General features: G+C 54.4%; 9 protein-coding genes across 9 annotated transcripts; 4 read left to right on the plus strand and 5 right to left on the minus strand.

Moving 5' to 3' along the window:
• Positions 1 to 3,186: 3,186 nt before the first annotated feature.
• On the minus strand, positions 3,187 to 3,699 carry CPAR01_08813 (uncharacterized protein; the record flags this gene model as incomplete). The annotated part of the gene is made up of 1 exon (XM_060493080.1): positions 3,187 to 3,699. One exon carries the CDS (start codon positions 3,697 to 3,699, stop codon positions 3,187 to 3,189), a length of 513 nt encoding a protein of 170 aa, XP_060347210.1.
• Positions 3,700 to 3,924: 225 nt separating this feature from the next.
• Positions 3,925 to 7,704, minus strand: CPAR01_08814 (uncharacterized protein; the record flags this gene model as incomplete). Its single annotated transcript, XM_060493081.1, has 4 exons — positions 3,925 to 5,622; positions 5,679 to 7,011; positions 7,067 to 7,377; positions 7,450 to 7,704. The coding sequence occupies 4 exons, from the start codon at positions 7,702 to 7,704 to the stop codon at positions 3,925 to 3,927; spliced, it is 3,597 nt and encodes a 1,198-aa protein (XP_060347211.1).
• An 860-nt stretch (positions 7,705 to 8,564) lies between these two features.
• Positions 8,565 to 10,252, plus strand: CPAR01_08815 (uncharacterized protein; the record flags this gene model as incomplete). Its single annotated transcript, XM_060493082.1, has 3 exons — positions 8,565 to 8,863; positions 8,924 to 8,984; positions 9,068 to 10,252. 3 exons carry the CDS (start codon positions 8,565 to 8,567, stop codon positions 10,250 to 10,252), a joined length of 1,545 nt encoding a protein of 514 aa, XP_060347212.1.
• A 621-nt stretch (positions 10,253 to 10,873) lies between these two features.
• CPAR01_08816 (2OG-Fe(II)oxygenase family Oxidoreductase) lies at positions 10,874 to 12,032 on the plus strand (the record flags this gene model as incomplete). Its single annotated transcript, XM_060493083.1, has 2 exons — positions 10,874 to 11,172; positions 11,381 to 12,032. The coding sequence occupies 2 exons, from the start codon at positions 10,874 to 10,876 to the stop codon at positions 12,030 to 12,032; spliced, it is 951 nt and encodes a 316-aa protein (XP_060347213.1).
• A 318-nt stretch (positions 12,033 to 12,350) lies between these two features.
• On the minus strand, positions 12,351 to 16,031 carry CPAR01_08817 (uncharacterized protein; the record flags this gene model as incomplete). The annotated part of the gene is made up of 6 exons (XM_060493084.1): positions 12,351 to 12,487; positions 12,542 to 13,141; positions 13,215 to 13,471; positions 13,542 to 13,979; positions 14,070 to 14,426; positions 15,916 to 16,031. 6 exons carry the CDS (start codon positions 16,029 to 16,031, stop codon positions 12,351 to 12,353), a joined length of 1,905 nt encoding a protein of 634 aa, XP_060347214.1.
• A 44-nt stretch (positions 16,032 to 16,075) lies between these two features.
• Positions 16,076 to 16,681, plus strand: CPAR01_08818 (uncharacterized protein; the record flags this gene model as incomplete). Its single annotated transcript, XM_060493085.1, has 1 exon — positions 16,076 to 16,681. One exon carries the CDS (start codon positions 16,076 to 16,078, stop codon positions 16,679 to 16,681), a length of 606 nt encoding a protein of 201 aa, XP_060347215.1.
• Positions 16,682 to 16,833: 152 nt separating this feature from the next.
• On the minus strand, positions 16,834 to 17,554 carry CPAR01_08819 (uncharacterized protein; the record flags this gene model as incomplete). Its single annotated transcript, XM_060493086.1, has 3 exons — positions 16,834 to 16,982; positions 17,038 to 17,204; positions 17,256 to 17,554. The coding sequence occupies 3 exons, from the start codon at positions 17,552 to 17,554 to the stop codon at positions 16,834 to 16,836; spliced, it is 615 nt and encodes a 204-aa protein (XP_060347216.1).
• Positions 17,555 to 18,390: 836 nt separating this feature from the next.
• CPAR01_08820 (uncharacterized protein) lies at positions 18,391 to 19,527 on the plus strand (the record flags this gene model as incomplete). The annotated part of the gene is made up of 1 exon (XM_060493087.1): positions 18,391 to 19,527. The coding sequence occupies one exon, from the start codon at positions 18,391 to 18,393 to the stop codon at positions 19,525 to 19,527; it is 1,137 nt and encodes a 378-aa protein (XP_060347217.1).
• Positions 19,528 to 20,527: 1,000 nt separating this feature from the next.
• On the minus strand, positions 20,528 to 21,013 carry CPAR01_08821 (uncharacterized protein; the record flags this gene model as incomplete). Its single annotated transcript, XM_060493088.1, has 1 exon — positions 20,528 to 21,013. One exon carries the CDS (start codon positions 21,011 to 21,013, stop codon positions 20,528 to 20,530), a length of 486 nt encoding a protein of 161 aa, XP_060347218.1.
• Between the last annotated feature and the right edge of the window lie 265 nt (positions 21,014 to 21,278).

Genomic DNA, 21,278 nt, shown 5'->3' on the forward strand with positions numbered 1-21,278 from the left:
TCCAGAGCCGGATGGCGATGCTCATCAACAATCCCTACATCGTACCCAAAAGACTCCTTGTCTTCATCTATCCAGTCCACTATCCATCCGCTTCCTCATCCCCTCCCATCTATCGTCCCCTGGAGCTTGAACCCAGCCTTAACATGGTCCAAGCGCCCTGTCAAATCGTAAAAAAAAAAAAAAAACTTCATTTTGGGGCTGGGAACTCCTCCCCCGGCGTGCCAGGGTGTACCTAGCACCTGTCACGATTTCTGGCGAGCGAATCGCATTCCGTTCTCGCATCCAAGGTCTGGATGCGAATTCCCGACGACAGCGAAATTTGACATTTCTCATACATTGTCTCCCTTCTTCTAACAACGAGCGTCGTGCGGAGAGAAGAAAAGTAGAAGAGGAGACAACAGGGCAAGGGGAACTCAGCATGCAGAGATTCGTTTCTCTTCCCGATAGATGGGCTCGAATGTAGCGTACAGCAGCAGACACAGCGCACGGAATCTAGAGAGAAACTCCAGAACCTGTCGGAGTGCCAAAGCGGGCGCGGAATTGTTTCTTCACCACGTTGACCTCGAGTTATCCGCCTTCTGATTTGTCTCCGTTTCCCTTCGGATTCTCGTCATGATGTTATGTCGTGCATATCTATGACCCGCTGTCAAACCACCGTCTGTCGATGTTCGGGTACTCTCGCTGACTCTCCCCCTTCTTCTCCGTCCGTGATGCAGGCAGGGATGGGGGGTCTGCCTTCTCTCCTCTGTTTCTTTTCTTTTTCCTTTCTGGAAAATGGGACGGTTTGCAACCTACAGGATCTTGCTGCTTGTAGAATCCCTACCTACACCACACTACGCAACCCACCAACCCCATCCACGCCCTTCTCAGAATTTGGCATGGCAGCAGAAGACAGAAGGGGGCCCGACGACTTGTCACATCTGCCAACCAGTCGCATTCTCTAAAATCTCTTTTTGACAGCAAACGTTGGGGACCGAGTTGACGGACTGCGCCACGCCCACCGCACCCCCTCCCCTTTGGACATGTCGCGAAAGAAGAAACATCAGTCCCTCTATCCCCGCCCGCACGCTCGTGTAGACAAAAGTCACTGACCTGTTTGCCTCTTCTGGACGATATCCTGCGAGCGAGAGAGTGTGTGTATCCGTAGAGTATCTTGAGGTGAAGCTTGTCACAGGAAAGACAACGACACCACCACTAACGAGCCAACCGTCCAACCCGACCCGTCTCTTCGGGGCCGCTCGCAGGTTATGCTTGCCTTGCCCTGCTGCGCCTACCTGTCAACTATGGACGTTTTTTGACACCCGGCGTCAGAGCGATTTGTCACTTTCGTCTCGTTGATCTGAAGAAGAACGCCCGTGATTGACCTTCGTCTTGCCGAGCTTTGGATTGGTCAGGTCGTCCCTTCCACTTGACAGGCAGCTCGGCAAGAACATGAGAAGGCAGCAGGCACACAGATGATCCCGCGCGCGCTCTCTCTCTCGCTCTGACTTGCTGCGACTAATGCTGCTGCTGCTGCTTGCTGACGGTGGCGGCGCCCCCCCCCCCCCGGACGTTCGTCCTTGCCCAACCTCCTCTCCATTGCCATGCGATAGAAACTTGCCCATACCTGGCAAACGCCCGCTGGTACTAGTGTATGTCTCCTGTACTCTTGGACACTACACGCGAGCAGACATCAGACCAGGTACAACCGCTCGCGACTGACCATTGAGCATCTCCCTACTTGGACGAGTGTGAGACTAAAGTGCCGTAGGTTGATTTGCACACATGGGATCGAAACCTGCATATCTTCGGATCGGACACCAGTTTCTCCCCTCTTCCCCCGGAGGCGACCAACCAGCTACTCGTGATGTTTCTCTCTTTCCTCGTCTACTATTTTCCAGCTGTACTAGTTATGAAGTACCTGATAACAGCAGCGAGGTTCCCAATGCCTGAGCACCGTTCACTACCACAAGCTGAGCCAATATATTGGAACTAAGAAAAACCATGTTATAAACAAAACGGCAGTTTTTAGTATAGGAAACAAGGGGATCTACATTGATTATCTCTCGCCACAGATCTATGATCAACCACTCACTGTAACTGCTGCAACCCTGTAGAGTAGGTAGACTCGGGTAAACCTCCCTCCCCTCCTTCGTTCTCCTTACGTTGGAGATTTTCCCTGTATGCCCCCTTTTTCCCAACCAACTCCGTCCGGACCTTTTGACAAATAAGACAAGGCATGGGTAAGCCCGACCAGAATCGGCAAAGGGTATGCCTGCCTTGGTGCGACTTGCTGTTTCTCTCTTACCTCTCAGTCGTTCTCTGTGCTTGCGTATGTGTCTTTGCTGTTGAGTTGGGGGTCCTTAAAGCATAGCAAAAACCATGATCAGGTATGGATGACGTGATACCCGAGCTTCCGGGTTCAAGGGGGCAAAAGGTTAGGAAGGGGAGTGCTGTCCAAAGGGAAAAAAATAGGGGAGAGAGATACTAAGCAGAAAAGAAAAAAGAATGGATAGCATTGAGAAACTGCGGATTTTTCCAAAACGTCAAGGGCTGGCACGTACCAAGTGGAAAAAAAAGTATTTGACATTTCTGTTCGAGACGAACGGTGCTACAAGGCCATTGCCGGGTCTGTCTGGTATTGAGTCTGAGTTTGAGCCTGGTCTGGTTGTCGGACTCTTGTTCCCCCTTGTATGCCTGAACGAAAAGCCTAGACAGAAACATCCCGAAGAGACGGGAAGAAAGGGTCGCGGGAAGGGGTGATCCATGGGGAATTGAGAGGTGCATACGCTGCGTGCTGGCGGAGAAGGATGAGGGATGACCCTTTCCATCGCATCTCTCTCTGTCTCTGTCGCTCTCGTCCGTCTCCTCCATCATGCCCCCTGGCATTTTTGTCGAACGTCCGTCCGTTCAACCACCAAACCCAACTTCCAAACCCAACACCCCCTCCCCTTGGAGAAACAGGCAGGAGCGTTGTTCTCGCCTATATCTCCAAACGACACTGTGACTATCAGATTTGTAAAGAAGAGACGAAAGCAGGCAGAGGCGCGAAAGCGAGGGAGCATGGACGGGTTGAAGGGGCCAACATATGCCACCATACACAGATACACGATACAATATGGAGGGGTAGCGAGATAGAGCGAAGCATAGCACACGGGAAACAGAATAAGACGAAGAAGGGGAACACCTTACAAGGCTGTGACCAGGTTATGCTGCTGTTGCTTCTGTTACGCTACATACATACTGATTATCTTGTCCTAATGTGGTCCATGTCCGATAAACTACGATACTCCGGTTTCCGAACATCATTGCCACCATCCAACCCGCACTCGCCTGCTTGTGTGAAGGTGAAATCTCTCTCTCTCCAACTGGTTTGAACAACAAGGGCTGACGGGGCACCCACCAAGAACAAACTGCTTCCTCCAGACCGGTATCAAACCAAACCAAAGTATGCTCATCTACAGTCTTGCCATCAATGCCAACTAGAAATTTGCCCCTGATCCCAAAACATCGAACCGGGGGGAAAGAAACGCTCAATCTAGAAAGCCCAAAGTGAAAACAGAGGAGAAGGAGATGGTGGTGGTGGTGGTGTGTCGTGAATAGCATCGCATGTTGTGTGTATCCACAGATGGTTCCCAGCCCAACTCTCCTCCATTGACGGGCTCTTGCTTGGTTATGCCCTGACCATCGACATTGACACGCACACACCATACACGCCATACAACTTTCCGTCCAAAACCAAAAGTCCGAAAAAAGACGCCAGCTCGCGAGATGAAAAAGGGTTCCTGAGACGAACGCCCACGAGCATCACATCTTTTTTTCCCCTTTTCCCCTCTGGCCCTCCAAGCCAGCCCCATGTTCGGGAAAAGAAGTTCCCCCCCCCCCCCTCTTCAACTCTATAGAAAACCATGACACCTGAACCAGGGGCAAGCACGCTTTCAACGTTTATGCCCTTCGCAGAACCTTATTCAGGAAACCGCCCCGGCCCCTTTTGGGCGTTTCATCCCCGGACGGACCAACGACGACGTGGGCATCCCTCATCGTCCCGTCTTTTCCTCCGACGAGGCCGCCGCGGTGCTGGTTCTGGTTCTGGTTCTGGCGGTGATGGTGATGGTACTGCTGGTGTTGATGGCCCGGGTTCGGGGGGCTACCAAGACGAGCAGGGAGATCGCCCGCGTACTGCGCATCTCCCCTGCTGATCTTCACATAAGAATCATCTGAAGAACCCAGCGGCGTGGCGACGGCGACGGCGGCCCCTGAGTCAAAGTGGGCATGACAGCCCTCCGCGGCAAGTTTCGACATCCCACCAATCGCGGTGTTGGTGGTGTTTGTCAACGACAGCGACAGCGACGACGACGAAGAGGTTGGGGCCACGTCGATGGGTCGCCAGCTGTCACTCGCGGCGGACGTGACGGGTTTCCCTTGCCGGATGTGGGAGAGGCCTCTGTCGAGATACTCGACCAGCGGCGCCTTTGTGTCGAATCCAAAGGTTGTGGTACTGTTCCTGTCCTCCTCCCCGTCGGTGGTGTTGGCATTGACACCTCCACCTCCACCTCGTCGCAAGGCAGAGCCGCCGTCCCATCTCGTCGCTGTTCCTGTCGCTGCTTCCTCTGATGATTTGGCTGCTGCTAGTGCTACTGCTGCTGTACCCGTCACCGTTTCTGCTATTCCTGTCCCCCCACCGCCACCGCCATTGCCAGTGTCATCAGAAGCAGCGCCAGGGGCGGGCGCAGAGGCGGGAGTGTCGCGCGGCGTCTCGGCAGCCCGGCCTCCGCCACTACCGCTGTTGTCATGGACTTCCAGGGCTTTGCGGTAGAGGTCCGGGACGCGACGCCGGAACTCGGCTTCGAGGTCTCGTTCATGCTGGCTCGTCGTGGCTCGCGCGCCGCGGCCCGAGCTAGTAGCCGACGGGTCGTGGTCGTGGTTGGGATCGGGCCTCGACGACGAGGTGTAGTAGCCACTGCTATTGTTACTGCTACTGCTGGCGACTATTCCCTCGTCGTCGATTTGAGCCAGCAGTTCCTGGTACTGCGCTCTCCTCGCCGCCGCGTCATCAGTCTCTGACGGTGCGGCCGCCGATGTCTCTTGGCGGAGGGGATCCGGGTTTTGCTGCTGCTGCTGCTGATGCCCTGCCTCGCCCGACACCTTGGACCCGGTGATGGAAGTCTTGTACGAGACGTTGAACTCCTTGTAGTGGCCTTTGAGAACGAAGCACCTGCCTGGCCAGCCCCAGGTCCTGAACTTGTCGTAGAGGGTGTCGGCTAATGGGCAGTCCCGTGAGGCGTCTATGACGCGGTCGTAGATGACCATGCATGTGGTGGACTGCCACTCGCCAAAGACCTGTCTGCTGCGTTGGTCTGGGAACGCTCGCTCGATCATGTCAAATGAGGCTTCTTTGATAAAGTTTAAGGGGGCGCGGAGGTTGATTGCTCCCATGATGTGAGATTTCTCAAAGTCTGCTGGAGGACGGAGATCAATCATTAGGATCCTGCTAGAAGAAAGGACCTCGATGATTCTTTGAAGGTGATGCGGCAGTATCATCTGAGCTCCTTGGTATGCTTCTGAGGTTGGGCCACCGCCCATTCTAAGGGTTTGGAATTGCTTCGAGACGACATCCCGTTCCCGCCGGTGATGGAACCAGGCCTACTACAGTTACTATACTATTCTGAATACGTGACAGTGTGGATGATGAAGCCTACCTCGACGTGCCACAGCTCTATGCCCAAATTTGAGGCAACAAAGTTCTTTTGATCATCGTTTGGCAACGGCTCTTGCTTGTAGTACTGTTGAAGCAGGATTTCAACATGCTGTGAGAATTTGGGCGGTTCTGGGATATCGTGTAACATGGTTCTCCGCGCGCTTCTCTGCTGGTTCGGAATCATGGATCTGGATATTGGTGCCCCATCCGATGATACTTGAGAAGATGAGGTGTGGTGCCGTTGTAGGGTTCCAATCGAAGCTGTTGAGTTTGGCGACTGAAGGGGCCGCGATGGTCTGACGATTGGCGACGATAATGGTGATTCAGCGTCTAGCTCCTGGATGTTGGTCTGTCCTCCTTCGTTTACTCTCACGTTTGGTTCACTGCCTCTCACTTGCGTCCCTACGACGCTGCCTGTTATCGTTGGAGCATTCGTGTATGTGACTTCCGAGAAAAATGTGCCCATCGACGCGGAGTCCGGTTGTGTGTTGTCATGCGCTATACGTGCGCCTCGGCTCACCGGAACATCCACCCTAGCCTCTTCGTCCTTGCGACTCCTCTCTGACACTAGGTTATTGGAACGAATGAAGGCTATGAATGAGGTTGCATGGTCCTCTGGCAGGAGATCCCACACCATGACTGGCATAGATAAGAGGAGCAATGTGGAATGACTCTTGAATACCCCCTGGACTTTGACGTACTTTGCCAGGGCTGGGAAGTTGGATAACCACTGCTCCCAGGCGCTCAGATCCAATTGCTGATTGTCTTCCAGTGCCAGCGAGATCATGACATGCGGCGTATCCTCATTCGGCTCCCCTGCCATTGGTGCGCCAGGCCCTCGCCCACCTATCATCCCCTCGGGCGATCCGCTCTCGTCTGCAGTGATCGCGGCATCCAATGGCGGCGATGGCGGCCGCTGCTCAGCCGGCACGACCCGGGACAACTCGATGCTCGGCGCCTTGTGGTTCGACGTCATCATGAAGTGAACTGGCGTCGACCTGGCCTCGAAGACCTTGCCGTTGATGTTGACGGGGCGCGGGTGCTTTAGGCGGGCGAGGACCTCGGCGTGCAGCATGGCCGCGGAAAAGGTGCGGAGCCTCCACTCCTGCATTACCTCAATGAGGGCGTTTGTGAAGGAGTAGCGGCCCGGATCTGGGGCGATGGCGTCCCAGCTCGAGGCGGAGATGGTCTCGGTGATGCTGTTGCCGTTGGGAAACGTTGCGCTCGCCGCTCCCGCGCAGCAGTCGAGGAGGATGAGAACGTCGGATGCCGAGCGCTCTAGCAAGGTCTGAATGGCAGACCACTGGAGCCATGGCGAGTCGGGATGTCGAGTGCTAATGAATTTGTGAGAATATGAGTGATGAAGATGAGATAATGCTGCAGACTTACGCGCACCAAGTGCTCTGACGAGACTCATCTATCCTGGCATGGCCGCCGTAGTAGACTAAAAAGAGCGTGTCTTGAGCCTCGTGGTCCTTGATCAGCTTACCGACCTGCATCATGAGCTCTAAATGTGAATTCTCAGACGGTATAGGAAAGATTTCCGTGCCAAAGGCATAATCTTCGCGGAGGCACCGTTCCAGGTCCTCCAGCTCAGGTAACACAAAAAGGTCATCACAGCCCCAATGCAGGAGCAAGGCCTGCACCTTTGAATACCGCTGTGACGATTTTCCGCGGTTCGGAAATGCTCGGTTTGCAGACTTTGTGGATGAAGTGTCAGTATGTGACCTGGATCATATAACCTAGCCTCGTCACTTCATCTTTCAACTTACATTCTCCAAGGTCTGAGCGAAGCTATCGAGGTGCTTGACGTGATAGCTCACGCGGCTGATATCATGTGTGGCGGGCCGAGGCGCATCGCCGGAGCTGGAACCGTACTGATCATGGCCGGCTTGTGAGTCTACACGTACTCTGCGCGACTGGATCGCCGAGACCCTGGCACCTACAGTTGAGTCTGCACTGCTCACGCTGTTCCCGTCATGGGGTCGCCGAGACCGAATGGTCACATACGGCTGGTGATCGCCCATGTTCACTGGCTTTCGAAGCAAGCCTTGGCCAATCTATGAGTCGATATGTAGGTATTCAAGTTGCAGTTATACGCGCTTTCGTGGCCAAATAGTGAAACACGGCGCCGGATGTCTCTTTTACCACAATTTAAGTATTCATGAGATGTAAATAGTGACACGGAAAAAAACCAAATGTGCTAGGAGGGCCGTGGAAGCCAAATGGTCTGTAGAAATCGTAGTGACGTCTGATGCATCGTCAGGTACAGCAAAAAAGAGCCTCTGGGTTGTGAGAGAGGGAAAAGTAAGAGAAAAGATGTCGTCGGCGGTGTCTTTCGACAAGGCCCCGTTCGTCTCGGTCGACGGAAGGCGGACGGGTTGGAGGGGCATCCCACTCCGCGCCAGCCTCGGTAGCTAAAACGGCTTAGCGTGGCTGATGAGCCGGTGACCGAATGTGGCAGGGCGGGCTGGACCCGTGAAAGTATGGGTCCAGTTTTAGCCCCCACACGTGCTGAGCTGGCTTATATAATCCTGTACATGCTTGGTATGTTGTGGCTGAGTGTGGCTAGTGCCTCAGATAGGTAGCACCTACACCATAAGCTTGGTTGGAGTCAGTGGATGTCCCTGGATTCGGCACCGAGCGAAGTGTCCTCAGCAACGGGTCTCCAGCTCCGACATCGATGCCAACGGACCCATCCGAGCACACTGTTCACTCACTGATCACACCAACCCGTTCACGTCACCGGAGAATCCACTTTCATTGACCTTACCACCTTGCATCTCGTTTACTTGTCTTCTGGTAATATTCAGAGCGTTTACGGATACATTGAAGCGGAACTCATTTGCCCCAGTCTGCAGCGAGATTGCGTAGGTCATCGTACAATATGCGTCAGCGAATCACCTTCATTCATAAGCCTAGTGACGGCGCGCCTCCGGAGTCTCTTGAGATTAGCGATGCCGGCGTAAAGGGTCCCGAGCTCTTATCTGTCAGGGAAGATAGAATAACCTTGGCCCTTGAGGAGCTTCCCTCTGAGCTATCCCAGCTTCTGAGTGAGAGTCATGAGCTACACATTAGATGGGTTAGCCCGTTCGCCTATGACACTATTGGCCCTTTGGCTTCGAGGGTATCACCAGGTTTCCATCTGTTTTATACGCCAAAGAAGGAGGAGATCAAATGGGACGCGTGAGTCTCAATCAGAGGGTATCGTCTGGGCAACATAAGGAAAACTAACATGAGATAAAGCACAAGACTTTGCACGGCTCTCAAGGACGCCTTTGGTGGGAGCAGTTGTACATCGTCAGAGGTAAGCTATACTTCCAGACAATTCTCCTCCCGAGGTCACACTCAACCAGGCAAGACCATCAAGACTAACTCTGTCAAACAAAGTCATTCACAACCCTCCCCAACGATAGGTTCTCTCACTCCGCAGCACTCCAATACTACGAGCCCCTAGAGAATCTCGCCGCATTCAGCCAGTACACAGCCGAGAAGCTCTGCTCGGCATCTGACGCGAACTGCAAGTCCCGCGCAGAGGACCTCAAGACGGCGGCATCCTTTGACATCTCCTACGACACAATTTCGCACGCCCTTAAGCTGACGGCACAATGGCCCTACGGCAAACACCGCGTCGCCGTCGCCTCGACACCGAACCACAGGACCGAGGTCGGCATCCTCACAACCGACTCCACCGCGAAGCCGGAGCCGCACGAGATCGGCATGGCGGGCGGCCTCACCGTCCTCGGCGAGCACAAGAAGCCCGCACCCGTCCTCTTCAACGTGCCTGCCCGCCACCGGCTGCATTCGGACTCGGGAGACGAGGGATCGCAACGCGCCAGCTACTTCTCTGCAACGTTCCTCGAGCCGACGGGCCTGCACCCGACACTGCAGCTGCGCTTCGACTCGGCTGAGCCGCCGGTGGAGGATGCCTACTGTGCCATCCACGCGCACCTCACGCTACCGAAAACTATCTTTGCGGACCGCTACCAGCTCGCCGACGACCTGTTCCTCAAGTCCAAGAACCTGACCGCCCTGCGCTACGCCAGCGCGCCCGTGGACCTTGAGGCGCCCGCGTACGCCACAAAGCCATGGGGCTCCGGTGTCCTTCTCGAGCTCGCGCCGCCAACGACGACAGGAGAGGGGAAGACGAACCAAGAGTGGACGGCGGAGGTCCCGCTGCACCTCCGATATCTGGAGCCCGCGCTGGGCGGGTACACCGAGGTAGAGGTGCCCTACCCGGCCGTCTTCTGGGCGTGCTCGTCCGAAGAGGGGACAAAGTTCCCGAGCAGTCCGTTTGAGAGGGTGAATCTCGGATATGACGCGTTATTCGGACCGAGGACGGTGTTTTGGCACGTGGAGCCGCGACCCGCTGCCGGACGAGACGGAGGTCGGCTCACGAGCACCGTACGCGTGCCTGTTCTCGAGGCCGGGCAGGCAGAGTGGGTTCGCGCCGGGACGGCGGCTGCGGTAGTTGTTGGGTTTGCGTGGGTTCTGTGGAGGCTCGTGGCGGCGTACTCCAAGACGGGATATGGAAGGCGTAGCGGGGCGGATGTTGGTGAGAAGAAGAAGCAGTAGAATACACACCTGGACATCTGGAATATACCACCACCTTACCTACCGTGCCTTACCGCCTTACCTTGATGGGTATATAGACCTCCTCATTTCCATTCCTGTCACCAGCCAGCAGGCGCCCTCTAGGTCGGGGGTCAGGTCAAACTGGCTGGGTGGTGGAATGGTTCATGGTCAACAATCAATTTATACGCCAACCAGCCAACTCGACGACAGGCTTAGCGAGTACCCGAGTTCGAATCCCAGCATGTGCACCAAGAGATGTAGCCCCCATTCGCCACCGGGGGGTGAACTCTTTTTTGGTTCATTATAGTAATTGTATGTGATTAAGTAATACCACGCGAGGTAGTTGAAGATGAAATGAGGGTCATCTCACGTCCAATATGGTCATGTTCCTACAGTGTGTCGCGGATTTGCACGGCCCGGCTGTGGCGGAGCCCTCCTTGACAACCAACACCGCAGAACGCGGGCGACGCGGAAGCCTCCAACATGAAAGTCGCCTGATTATCCCAACGACATTTTTCGTTTCTTCGCCTTGGCTATCTGTTCGTCTCAAAGGAAGTCACACCCAATCAACTCCCAATTGACAATTCTAAAGTCACCAATGCATCTCACACCAACCCAACAATGATCTCCTACGTCATCGCCCTCGTGGCATTCCTCATCTTCTTCTCCGACCCCCTCGTCGACTTCTTCTCCCCGTCGTCAACATCTGGTGGCCGAAGCAGCACAAGCCGGAGCCGGGTGGCCCGCACGCCCCGGCCGCATATGAACGAGTCCCTTCTCGCCATCGAACATCCCAACGCCACGGCTCTGTCGTGCCCACCCGACGACTACTCTGTGCGCATCTTTTCCAAGGAGCCGTTGGTGTTGTACATCGAAGGCTTTTTGAGTGTGGAGGAAAGGAAGCATCTACTTGAGATTAGGTATGTTGTTTTATTACATGCATGTATTTTGCCTTCCCTATTTCATGCCGCGTCACACATGCATCCGGAACTTTGGTTACAATTGAAGATGAGGAAGATGAAACCATGCTTTCTCATAAGCTTCCCACTCGCTCAACACTCAATTTCAACTCACATCTCATCTCACCTCACCCCAACTCATCTCACTCACTCACACACGCCTCACCAGCAACCCCATCTTCGAACCCTCAACAATAACCCACAACGGTGCAAACACCCACCGCGACACCTCCATCCGCTCCTCCGACGTCGCCCTCCTCCCGCGAGACGACACGGTCCGCTGCATCGAGGCCCGCGCTCGCGCCCTCCAGGGCTGGCGCGAGGACCTCTGGATCGAGAGGCTGCGGACGCAGCGGTACGTCGAAGGCGGGCACTACTCGTATCACTTCGACTGGACCGCCAACCGCGGCGGGTGGGGGCGGGTGAGTAGCATGATGGCGTGGGTTGACGCGCGCGACGAGGACGAGAACGAGGTGCCACCTGGGACGGGGAACGGGGATGGGTTGGTTGGTGGCGGGACGGAGTTTCCGTTGTTGGAGGTTCCGGGGTTGAAGAAGGAGGTTTGGTGTCGGTTTGTGGAGTGTGGAGGGAGGGATGGCGGTGATCAAGCTAGTGATGGTGGTGATGAGAAGAAGATGGGAGGTGACGAGGAGGCCAAGGGAACTACCTTCAAGCCTGTTCCGGGCAACGCGGTATACTGGGAGAACTTCCGGGCTGATGGGAGCGGTGCCGGGTATGACGAGACGTGGCACGCCGGACTGCCAGTCATAAAAGGCGTCAAGGTCGGGCTGAATATCTGGAGCACTGGGAGGATAGAGTGAGATGACGTGAGTCGGACGTGCTCCATACAGCATCATAGCTTCGAATCATGCTCAGTTTAACATGGTAACATTAAGTGTTGCTCAGTCTGTTCTTTTGTACGACAATATGAACGCCAACCTTCAGCACCCCTTCTCAAGTGATATAGCCCCCCCCCCCCCAACAACAACAACATACGTCCCAAAATGATGCAAAGATATCCAGCCACCAAAATGCTCCGGCTTGCTTGAAGAAGATGAGAAAGAAAAACAAGGAAGAAATTATGGAGTGAACGCACACGCGCACGTTAGCCGCATTTCTCACAAACACAACGACGCCTACTATGAAAGACCAAGGAAATTCGGCTCTCCCCCACCCCCAGCCGTCCAGTCAAAATCGTCCATGAGCATCGACCAGTCGATATCCTGCAGCGGGTCACTCGCCGGCACAAGGTTCGCGTTCGCATCCGTCGCCGCCGCTACCACAAGGTCAGCAACACTTCCACCGAACCCCCGGCCACCCCTACACTCACGCGTCGACGCCGTGCCCCCCACCCCGGCTCCCTGTCCAACACCACCTCCTCCAGCAACACCACCGGCACCACCGACCCCGACACCAGAACCGCCCTGCCCAACCCTCGCCTGATCAAGCTCTTTCTTCCACCGTCTCAGCGTCCCAAACGCGATGACAGCACCCGTACGGTGCGGATACTGCGAGATGGGCGCCTCCAGCTTGGGCATCATGTGCCTCAGACTCCAATAACTCTCCGACATGCGCAGCACACGCATGGCGAAATCGCCTTCCTGCACGGAACACCGCCGCAGGGCTTCTTGCGCGTTCTTGACCGAGACGTCGGCGTTGGCGAGCTCGACGTCTGTAGCGTGGCCCGAGACGAGGACGTCGAATATCACGGCGGCGGCGTCGAGGATGGTGCGGAAGACGTGTTGCGGGGCGTGTAGGAGGAAACGGTGCGAGGACTCGAGACGTAAGGAGAGGTTGATGAGGGCTTGGGCTGTGCTGTAGGCGCGGTTTACGTTGTGGCGGAAAGTAGGTGTGTCCACGGTGGAGAGGGGGATGAAGTAGTAGGATTGGAGCTCGAATTGGACTGCTAGGATGGTAAAGAGATCGAGGTCTGTACTTATCAGTAAAGGGGGGTTTCTTGGCGTGGTTTCGGGGGGAGGCAAAAGAGAATCATGTTTACGAACCAGAGTTGTGTCGAGCCTGTAGCTGCTTTAGCTTATTCAGCTCATCTTCCAAAAGCTGAATGACGGTGTCCGGCACGCCTTCGCCTTCTTCGGCGACGGAGAAGACGGTCCGGCTCAGTCTGTTGGAAAACTTTTGCATCTCGTAAAGGAGGCCAAAGTACCCCAGAGCATCAGGGAGGGATCTCCCACCGGCGGCCCTGTTGACGGCTTCATTGAAGAAGCCGGCCGGGGGCGGGAAACCATTACTTGAGGCGACTCTATGCCACGTAGTCAGATACCAATTGCCGAAACTGAGTCACATATGTTTACAACTTAACAAGAACGTACCTTTGAGCCTGGATATTATACCCCATCCACGTAAAACAGGCCTCCTCGTCGGTGATATCAGTCTGCCGGTTCGGTCCTATACAAAACTCGGGATGTGTGCCACGGCCCGTATGCAAACCCAGCAGCAGCGCGGCATTCTGAGCGATGGCGACGTACGAGGACGATGGGTCGTTGAGGAAGCGGATGGAGGGTAAGGGCCATGTGCAGAGGACGAGCAGGGCGTCAACAGTAGACATGCTGATGGGCGGGCTCGAAACGGCGGCCCAGACCTCGCGGGGCAGGTTCTCGATGAGAAAAGGGAAGAGGCCGGCGTCGCGGGTGTACCGCCGCGAGGAGATGGCGATGAGGGTCCAGAAGAGAATGGGGCTCTGTTTGTAGAGCTTGTCTGGGTCCTGAGAGCGGACGATGGGGAAATAAGGGTGGAAGTGCTCAAAGTAGCTGTTGTCATAACGTCTCAGTCTTTGTTTTTCTGATATGGATACGTGCTGGCTTGGGGATGATGTAGGAAGAAGGGTTAAGGTAGCTCACTGGTCAAAGTAAAAATCGATATCCTCCCCAGACAGTACCTTGGACCCCAAAGCCCTTGGCTGGGCGGGCTGCCTCGCGGGACCCGTAGGTGTAGTATGCGATGTGAGGGTCGGCGTTGGGACCTGCTCCGGCTGGCGGGCCTGCTGAACGGGAGACAAGGCCGGCAGGCTCACCCTTGATGCGGAGGGGGGCGGCCGGTGGTCCGAAAAGGCACTGGCGGCTCCGGGGTAGGCAGTGCTCGGGCTCGGCAGCGGCAGCGGCAAGGCGGCCGGAGGGAGGATGCCAGTGGCGGAGACGGGGCTCGGGTTGACGGCATTCTTGATTGTTTGGACTTCTTTTTCGAGTTGTTCTAGTTTGCTGTTTGATGTTCACACACGCGCGGAGATATTAGACCGTGATCTTGTATTGGAAAGACACACACAATAACATAGGCCACCGGGAATTGAAAGACGGGCGCCTTTGGAGCAGGGAGGAAAGGAGAAGAGAGGAAAAGGGAAGCCACCTTCGTCTGGTCATCCGCTTGTGAGACTTGTCAATGACACATTGTATACCGAGCTTAGAGCAACGTTGACACGGCTTGTTGGGCGTGTAGCTCGCATTGCACTTGACCTATTTCCAGTCGTCCAAAGACGTTCTGTTAGCATACGGGACGTCATATTCGGTATAGCAGTGCGACGGATTCCTAGAACATGCAAAAACGCCGAAGGAACAGAATAAGTCTCATCGGCATGTTTGCTGACATTGCATGATGAGCCCCAGGGGACCTGACGAGGTGGCCCCCCATCCGTCCTTCCCGAGTCCCGGATGTCAACCGCGATCCAATGGGAATGGGAACCGGGAGAGGCGTTGGAGGGGCACGGGGCATGCTTGACATGTGTGGCAGCAGAATGTTTAAAAGATTAAAACACCACGAGGTAAGGTCGCCATGCAAGGGGTTTGAGGGACAGATACAAGATGAACTGGTCCAGGGTATGTATAAAAGGTATGTACGGATACAAAAAGGGAGTATCAGAGGAAAAGTGAAAGCCCACCTTGGAGTCGCGACAGCTCGTGCAGGCTGTATTGCGCCGGATCCGGTTCGGCACTGGAGGGCTGGGCGAGGTATCCCTCTGTGCCGACGCGGGGCTCTTCAGCGGCGGGTCCATCAAGTTTAGGGTAGGGTGCGCGCGTGCGTGCGTGCGCTCTGCCTCCTTGTCCAGGTTTAAACGCCTCTTTGTGTGTTTAAATGAGCCGATTCTGGCGCACTTGTGGGTGCTCGCTCTGATTGTCTGGCTCACTTGCTGGCAGCTGCTGTGGTTGTGTGAGTTGTTGATGGCAGAGGTGGAGAGGAGAGAAAGGGAAACTCGGCGCGGTTTCGGCAATGCAGAAGAAAGGTGAGGAGGAGTGCGGTTTGATGAGAAATGCTGGGAAAGACGCGACCGCAACCAGAGAAAGAGGAGACGATCACGTGCGCTTACCAAGTCCATTTCTGAAGGATTCAACGGCGGTCTTATCGCGGACAATGTCCGTACCTCCTTCTATCTTAAGGTAAGCACGTTTGATATGCAATCTAGCCAACACCGAAGCCGATGCCTCTCTTTCGATCCCCCGTTTGAGTCATCGCGAGAAGTCTATGGTGTTTTGCGATCAGGACGACGAGTCAGACGCTCGTCGTGTAGCACACAACTCACTCAATACACTCGTAGCGGGACGCTACATTCGAACATATGCTTTAGACTGATGCATGCCAATGTCCATTGACTATGTAGGCAAGGCCAAGGAGGTAAGTAGAACGGCCATTCATCAATTGACCTATTGAATCAATACACCTTAGGGTGCGCCATGGAGGTATGAAGCTTGGTCTCACTGTGGTGAGTCACTGAGGCAAGGCGCAACTGCCTCGAAAGTTTTGAAGTAAGCCTGGTAGTCGGAGAAAGCTCTCGGGTTCCTCGATAAAATCAGGTTGATAATCACTTTGACCATCTTGGTCAAATCGCCGCCGAGAACATCTGCGTATTTTGGGAACTATGCACAATCCAATGGCTTGCTTCATCTACATCAACGGCTACCCAGGCGTCGGCAAATTCACCATCGCCAGCGCTCTCTCTAAACTGATTCCACGCAGCCGCGTCTTCCACAACCACCTGGTAATCGACCCCGTCGCCGCCATGCTCGATCGCGACGATGCCGAGGCCTACAACGATCTGAGAACCACATTCCGCAGACACGCTCTGGACACCATCGCCACACACCCTGCGCTTGCGGACAAGACGTTCATCTTTACAGACGCGCGGGAGTCGGGTCCTCTCGGCAGCGAAGCGGCGCAAAATTACAAGGCGGCCGCTGAGAAAAGGGGCGTGCCGTTCATCTCGGTCGTGTTACATTGCGACGTGGACGAGAATGTCAGGAGACTTGGAGGCCGGAGGTGTGCTAAAGATGGTGAGAGGGCTAGTAACACCAAGTTGACTGACGATGAGATTCTGAGAAAGATTCGGGAGAAGGAAACCATCTTTCAGTTTGGGGATGAAAACGAAATGTGTCTGGACGTCACGAGCCTGGAGCCCGATCATTCTGCGTTCCTGATTTTACAACATGTGAACGCGGTTCACCATCGTCTTGATAAAGACAATTGAAGGTCATATTTCATTCACACCACATAATTTCATCGGCGATCTCATCAAGCGCTATGGTTTCATACTCTCGTCAAGATACCTAGAAACTCTCCCATTGCTTGTCATCATCCTTTAGGAAATGGCGCTAAACGTTGGAATTCTCATCCTTGATATCACGTCCACTTCCTCTCACAACTTCCAACCCACATACCCCAACCCAGAACCTTGCCCTGGATAGCTTCGGCGACCTGCTCCCTAGTAGCCCGGGCCTCCAGCATTGTCCTATCCAGTGGCTCGCTCAGGGCAACAATTTGGAAGAAATCTGTTGACTGTTAGTCTTCCCATTTTACCTGAATGCATGAGAAATCAAAACTCACATCTGTGGGTACCGTGGTTCATAAGAGGCCGCGGGGGAACATACACACCCTCCCTCCGCCCCTTACCCCAGTAAAACCCTCCCTTTAGCAGAGATTTGCTCTCATCCTCAATCTCAAAGTCTTTGGGGTTCACCTGTTTCTTCTCAGGTGCAATGCCACCGTATACACTACAGTCAACAAGTCAGCATTTTCCTCTCTTTGAGATGTGTGCGACTTACCCGTGACAGATGGGCGTCGGCAGGGGCGCATCCGGATCCTCGACCACGATGAGCCACTCCTTGACCTTTGACTCGAGGTCTAGCGGCGCGGACCACGACAGCGCGGGAATACGGCCGCCGCCTTCTGTTATGTACTCCGGACCCAAAGTAGCTGGAGACGCACCGCAGTCTGGCGACGTGACGGTGATCGTCTGCTCCGTATGAGAGGCGAAGGCCGGGGATGTGTAGAAGGATTTGGCGTCGTGGGCGCGGGAGTTCTTGAGAAGCCAGCTCAAAGTCACTTCGACGTATGGATTCATTCTGTCGAATTTGAGAATCCTTTGATTTCTAGTATAATGATTATCAGAGTTTATTGATGCTTCTTGTGTTGTGGTTTGAAAACGTGGCTGTAGCGATGATGTCAGATGAGATGAGACGGAAGAGGGGGAATATGAATCTCATATATCGACGATTCTCAAGAACCCATGATTAAGCTTGTTTCCGCAACCCGAAACGCTTATTACGGTATGTCCATGCTTATCTCCAGCTAAGCGGACACGATGCCTGCCTTCAGACGGTCTTACAAGCCTCAAGCCCGGGTGGCTTGGACTTGTATGACTTCGGTGCCGATTCGGTCATCACTCGGCCGATCGATCAGTCGTAAGGCAATTGAGGTCTGAATTAGTGCCAAAATCTCCCATTCCCTCTTCTTTTATCTCTATTTTCCCTTTGTATGAAACTCGACCGCACGCCAAATGACATAGAGTACTTCGCCAAGTAAAAATATGGTGAGTTACTCATAATGCAGAGAAGAGATGTGAGACTCTAGAGAGGATCACTGCAGGGATCCTCCTCGTCTTCTTCCGGCTTGGCGGTGCTTAACGGTTTTCAGTGGTCCACGACCCCTGTAGACGGACGCCGCGCCACGTGTGGCTTAAACTGGCCCAGGTACGGACATTTCCCGTGTGGTGGGTAAGGAATCAGGCGGAAAACAACCGCAAAGGACTGTCTATTTCAATAATACCAACATCAACTACAAAAACAATTATTTTAATTGTCGCAATCGTTGGCAAAGATGATTCTCCAAGAAATTCACCGCAGTCTCTTGAGGAACACAAAGAGCGCTGCTTCCGGGCTATCCAGACTATCAGCAAACATGTCATCGACGCGCCCCTATTCGTCATCACGGTCATTTCCCGCGCTCTTCGTCCGCGGCGGAACGTCTAACGGTCTCGTCATCCACAGACACAACCTCCCGCTAGAAAGCGAATGGCACAAAGTATTGCCTGCCGTCATGGGCTCGCCGGACCCTTACGGCCGCCAGCTCAACGGGATGGGTTCGGGCATCTCATCAACGTCCAAAATCGTCGTGCTGTTTCCGCCCTCGCGCCCCGACGTGGACGTGGACTACACTTTTGTTCAAGTTGGCATCAAGGATGGCAGCCTCGACACAGCAGGTAATTGCGGAAACCTCTCATCGGCAGTGGGGCCCATGAGCTTGGACGAAGGTCTCATCCGGAACCCGCGCCTCGAACAAGGGGCCGACGGCCAGACGTTCGCTACCGTACGCATCTTCAACACCAACACATCAAAAGTCATCTCATCGCGCTTCAGGGTCGTCGTTGACGGGACCAACTCACCAAGATACGCCCCGGAAGGCGCTTACACCATGGACGGTGTCCCCGGCACCGCTTCCCCCATTACCCTAAGCTTCCTGGACCCCGCCGGCGCAAAGACGGGCAAGGCCCTCCCCACGGGGAACCCCCGCGACTGGCTCCTCCTCCCGGACGCGAGCACAATCCAGGCCTCGCTCGTCGACGTCAGCAACCCGGGTGTCTTTGTCCGCGCCGCCGACCTGGGCATCCCCTCGCCCGAAGACCTCACGCCGCAGTTCGTTGAGACGGATGCCAAGCTCAAGGCCAAGCTGGACGGGATCCGGCGCGCGGGAGCGTCTATGATGGGACTGAACCCGGACGTGGAGAGTGTACCTAAGATCGTGCTGCTCTTCTCCGAGACGCGCTCGGATGACGTAGACATCCGGTGTCTTGCGCTGTCCATGGGCCAGGCGCACAAGGCTGTGCCGTTGACGCTTGCGCTGTGTCTCGGGGCTGCTAGTCAGTTGCCCGGAACCATCCCGGCGGAGCTCATCGGTGGCCGTGCCAAGGAGTCTGTCGTTATTGGACACCCGAGCGGTAAGGTGGATATCGGGGCTACATTTGACAATGGCGAGATTGTGTCGGCGGATCTTCGCCGCACGGCTCGAGTGCTGATGAAGGGTGAGGTGTTCTACTAGCAACTTGCTAGAGACTGTTAGACTGTTGCTACGAATTTCTTACCATAAGATGAGGTGCAGTCCACGGATCCTAAGTACATCCGATGCGGCCTGGTATTCAATCTGTCAAAACTTACATCGCCGCTGGAAGACTTCTGAACAAAGAGATGAAAGGCTCCGGCGATGCATAGCCTTACTCGCGAGCAGGACAGCGTTTCAAGGTCTTCACACAATCAAGTAGGTCAAGATGGGAAATCTACACGCAATCAGCGCCCTCATCGAGTGTTGGGTTGACGTGCTCTATCGAATTCATCGTTGGCGCAAAGGTTCCACGACGACGGAAGTTCATCAACGCTGGCTGTATGATTCTATAGCGATTCTCATCGAGATGGCAGATCTGGCGCCGCCTACGATGCGATGTCGAGCCAGAGCAGGGCAAATTTGCAGATCTCCGCGCCCTCTGTAAGCTTCTTGCACTTCCTTCTTAGCGATCTGAGCATCAAAGCTCAGAAGCCGGCGAGCTTGTAGGGGACTACTTGGCGAGGTCTCTCTTGGCATCACAGTAATACATCTGGCCGTGACTACTGTACTAGGATGAGCTCAATTCGGTATAACTGGGCCCTCAAGCGACGATGCAAGCAAGCGTCCCTATCACTACACCTGCAAAAATTCCTCGTATCCTGGTAAAGGCGGTATATGCTAAGGCGGACGTGTTTATTGTCTCCGCTAGATGAGAAACTTGACAGTTTTAGGAACCGTATGGCCAGAGAGGCATAAGCAATTCACTTCAAACTCATGAGCCACAACGTCTTATTGGATACGTTTTTACCGCCACAGTCAACGATATAAAGCGATCAATTTTGTGCAAGACGTGTCTTAAGTCGGCAAACCAGCCTAAGTAATGTATTGCTAGGCTTGGGCGAGACAACAACCAATATGATTGTCTGAAACCCTGCCGTTTATTTCTCGGGACGATATGCAGCGAGTCTTGGGGAGAATGGGAAATCCATACCCCTAACCATCAGGACAATACTCTAATAGTAGGTGCCTCGCTGGAAGGAAGATCGGGTCGCTCAAGCAGGTGCCAAGGTTTGAACGAGGATTCTTTATCCAAATGAGGTTTCCAACTTAACATAATTTTGCCCTCTGCGAAAATGAACGCGACCGAAGGGCCTCCTACAGAACGTGCCTTTTCTGGGTCGTATGGCCCAACTTGCTCCTCCAGCTTGTACCAGGCGCTTCGGGAGTATCTGGAGACTCGCTCCGCAGTAATCTTGTCTATGTAAAGACCTTCTCTTGTGAGCCAGGCCACTTCGTTCTTCAGCTTGCCGGTCGCGATATCGCGCAGACGACGGATCAATATCGGCCCCTGGTGTGGCTGGCGGTACGTGATCTCAAGTTCGTACACGCCAGTACGATGCTTCCAGATGCCCCCCAATTCATCGGGATCATCAAGATGAATTGTGTTGTGTGGAAGATTCCCAGGATTAAATGCGGGCGTGGACATTTTGAGAACTTGAAACCGAATCAGGTTTTGCTGTTGGGTGTAGTGGATTGGAAGTGCGGGATGTCGTATTCAAGTTACAAGTTTTCACTGGACGGGCACCCTTTCCATGGCGTTTTATAGATGAATATGTTTTCAACGCCTCTTTCCACTACTTCACCTTCCTCAACAGGATGTTTAATGTAGAGAATGAGTATGTATCATTGACGGTGAACATGGCTAAGGCGGTGCTACTTCACGACAAAGGATTCCAGAGTTGTTGATCGCC

The sequence above is a fragment of the Colletotrichum paranaense genome (assembly GCF_030867605.1).
Source record: "Colletotrichum paranaense strain IMI 384185 chromosome Unknown Scaffold_7.1, whole genome shotgun sequence".
Lineage (NCBI taxonomy): Eukaryota > Fungi > Ascomycota > Sordariomycetes > Glomerellales > Glomerellaceae > Colletotrichum > Colletotrichum paranaense.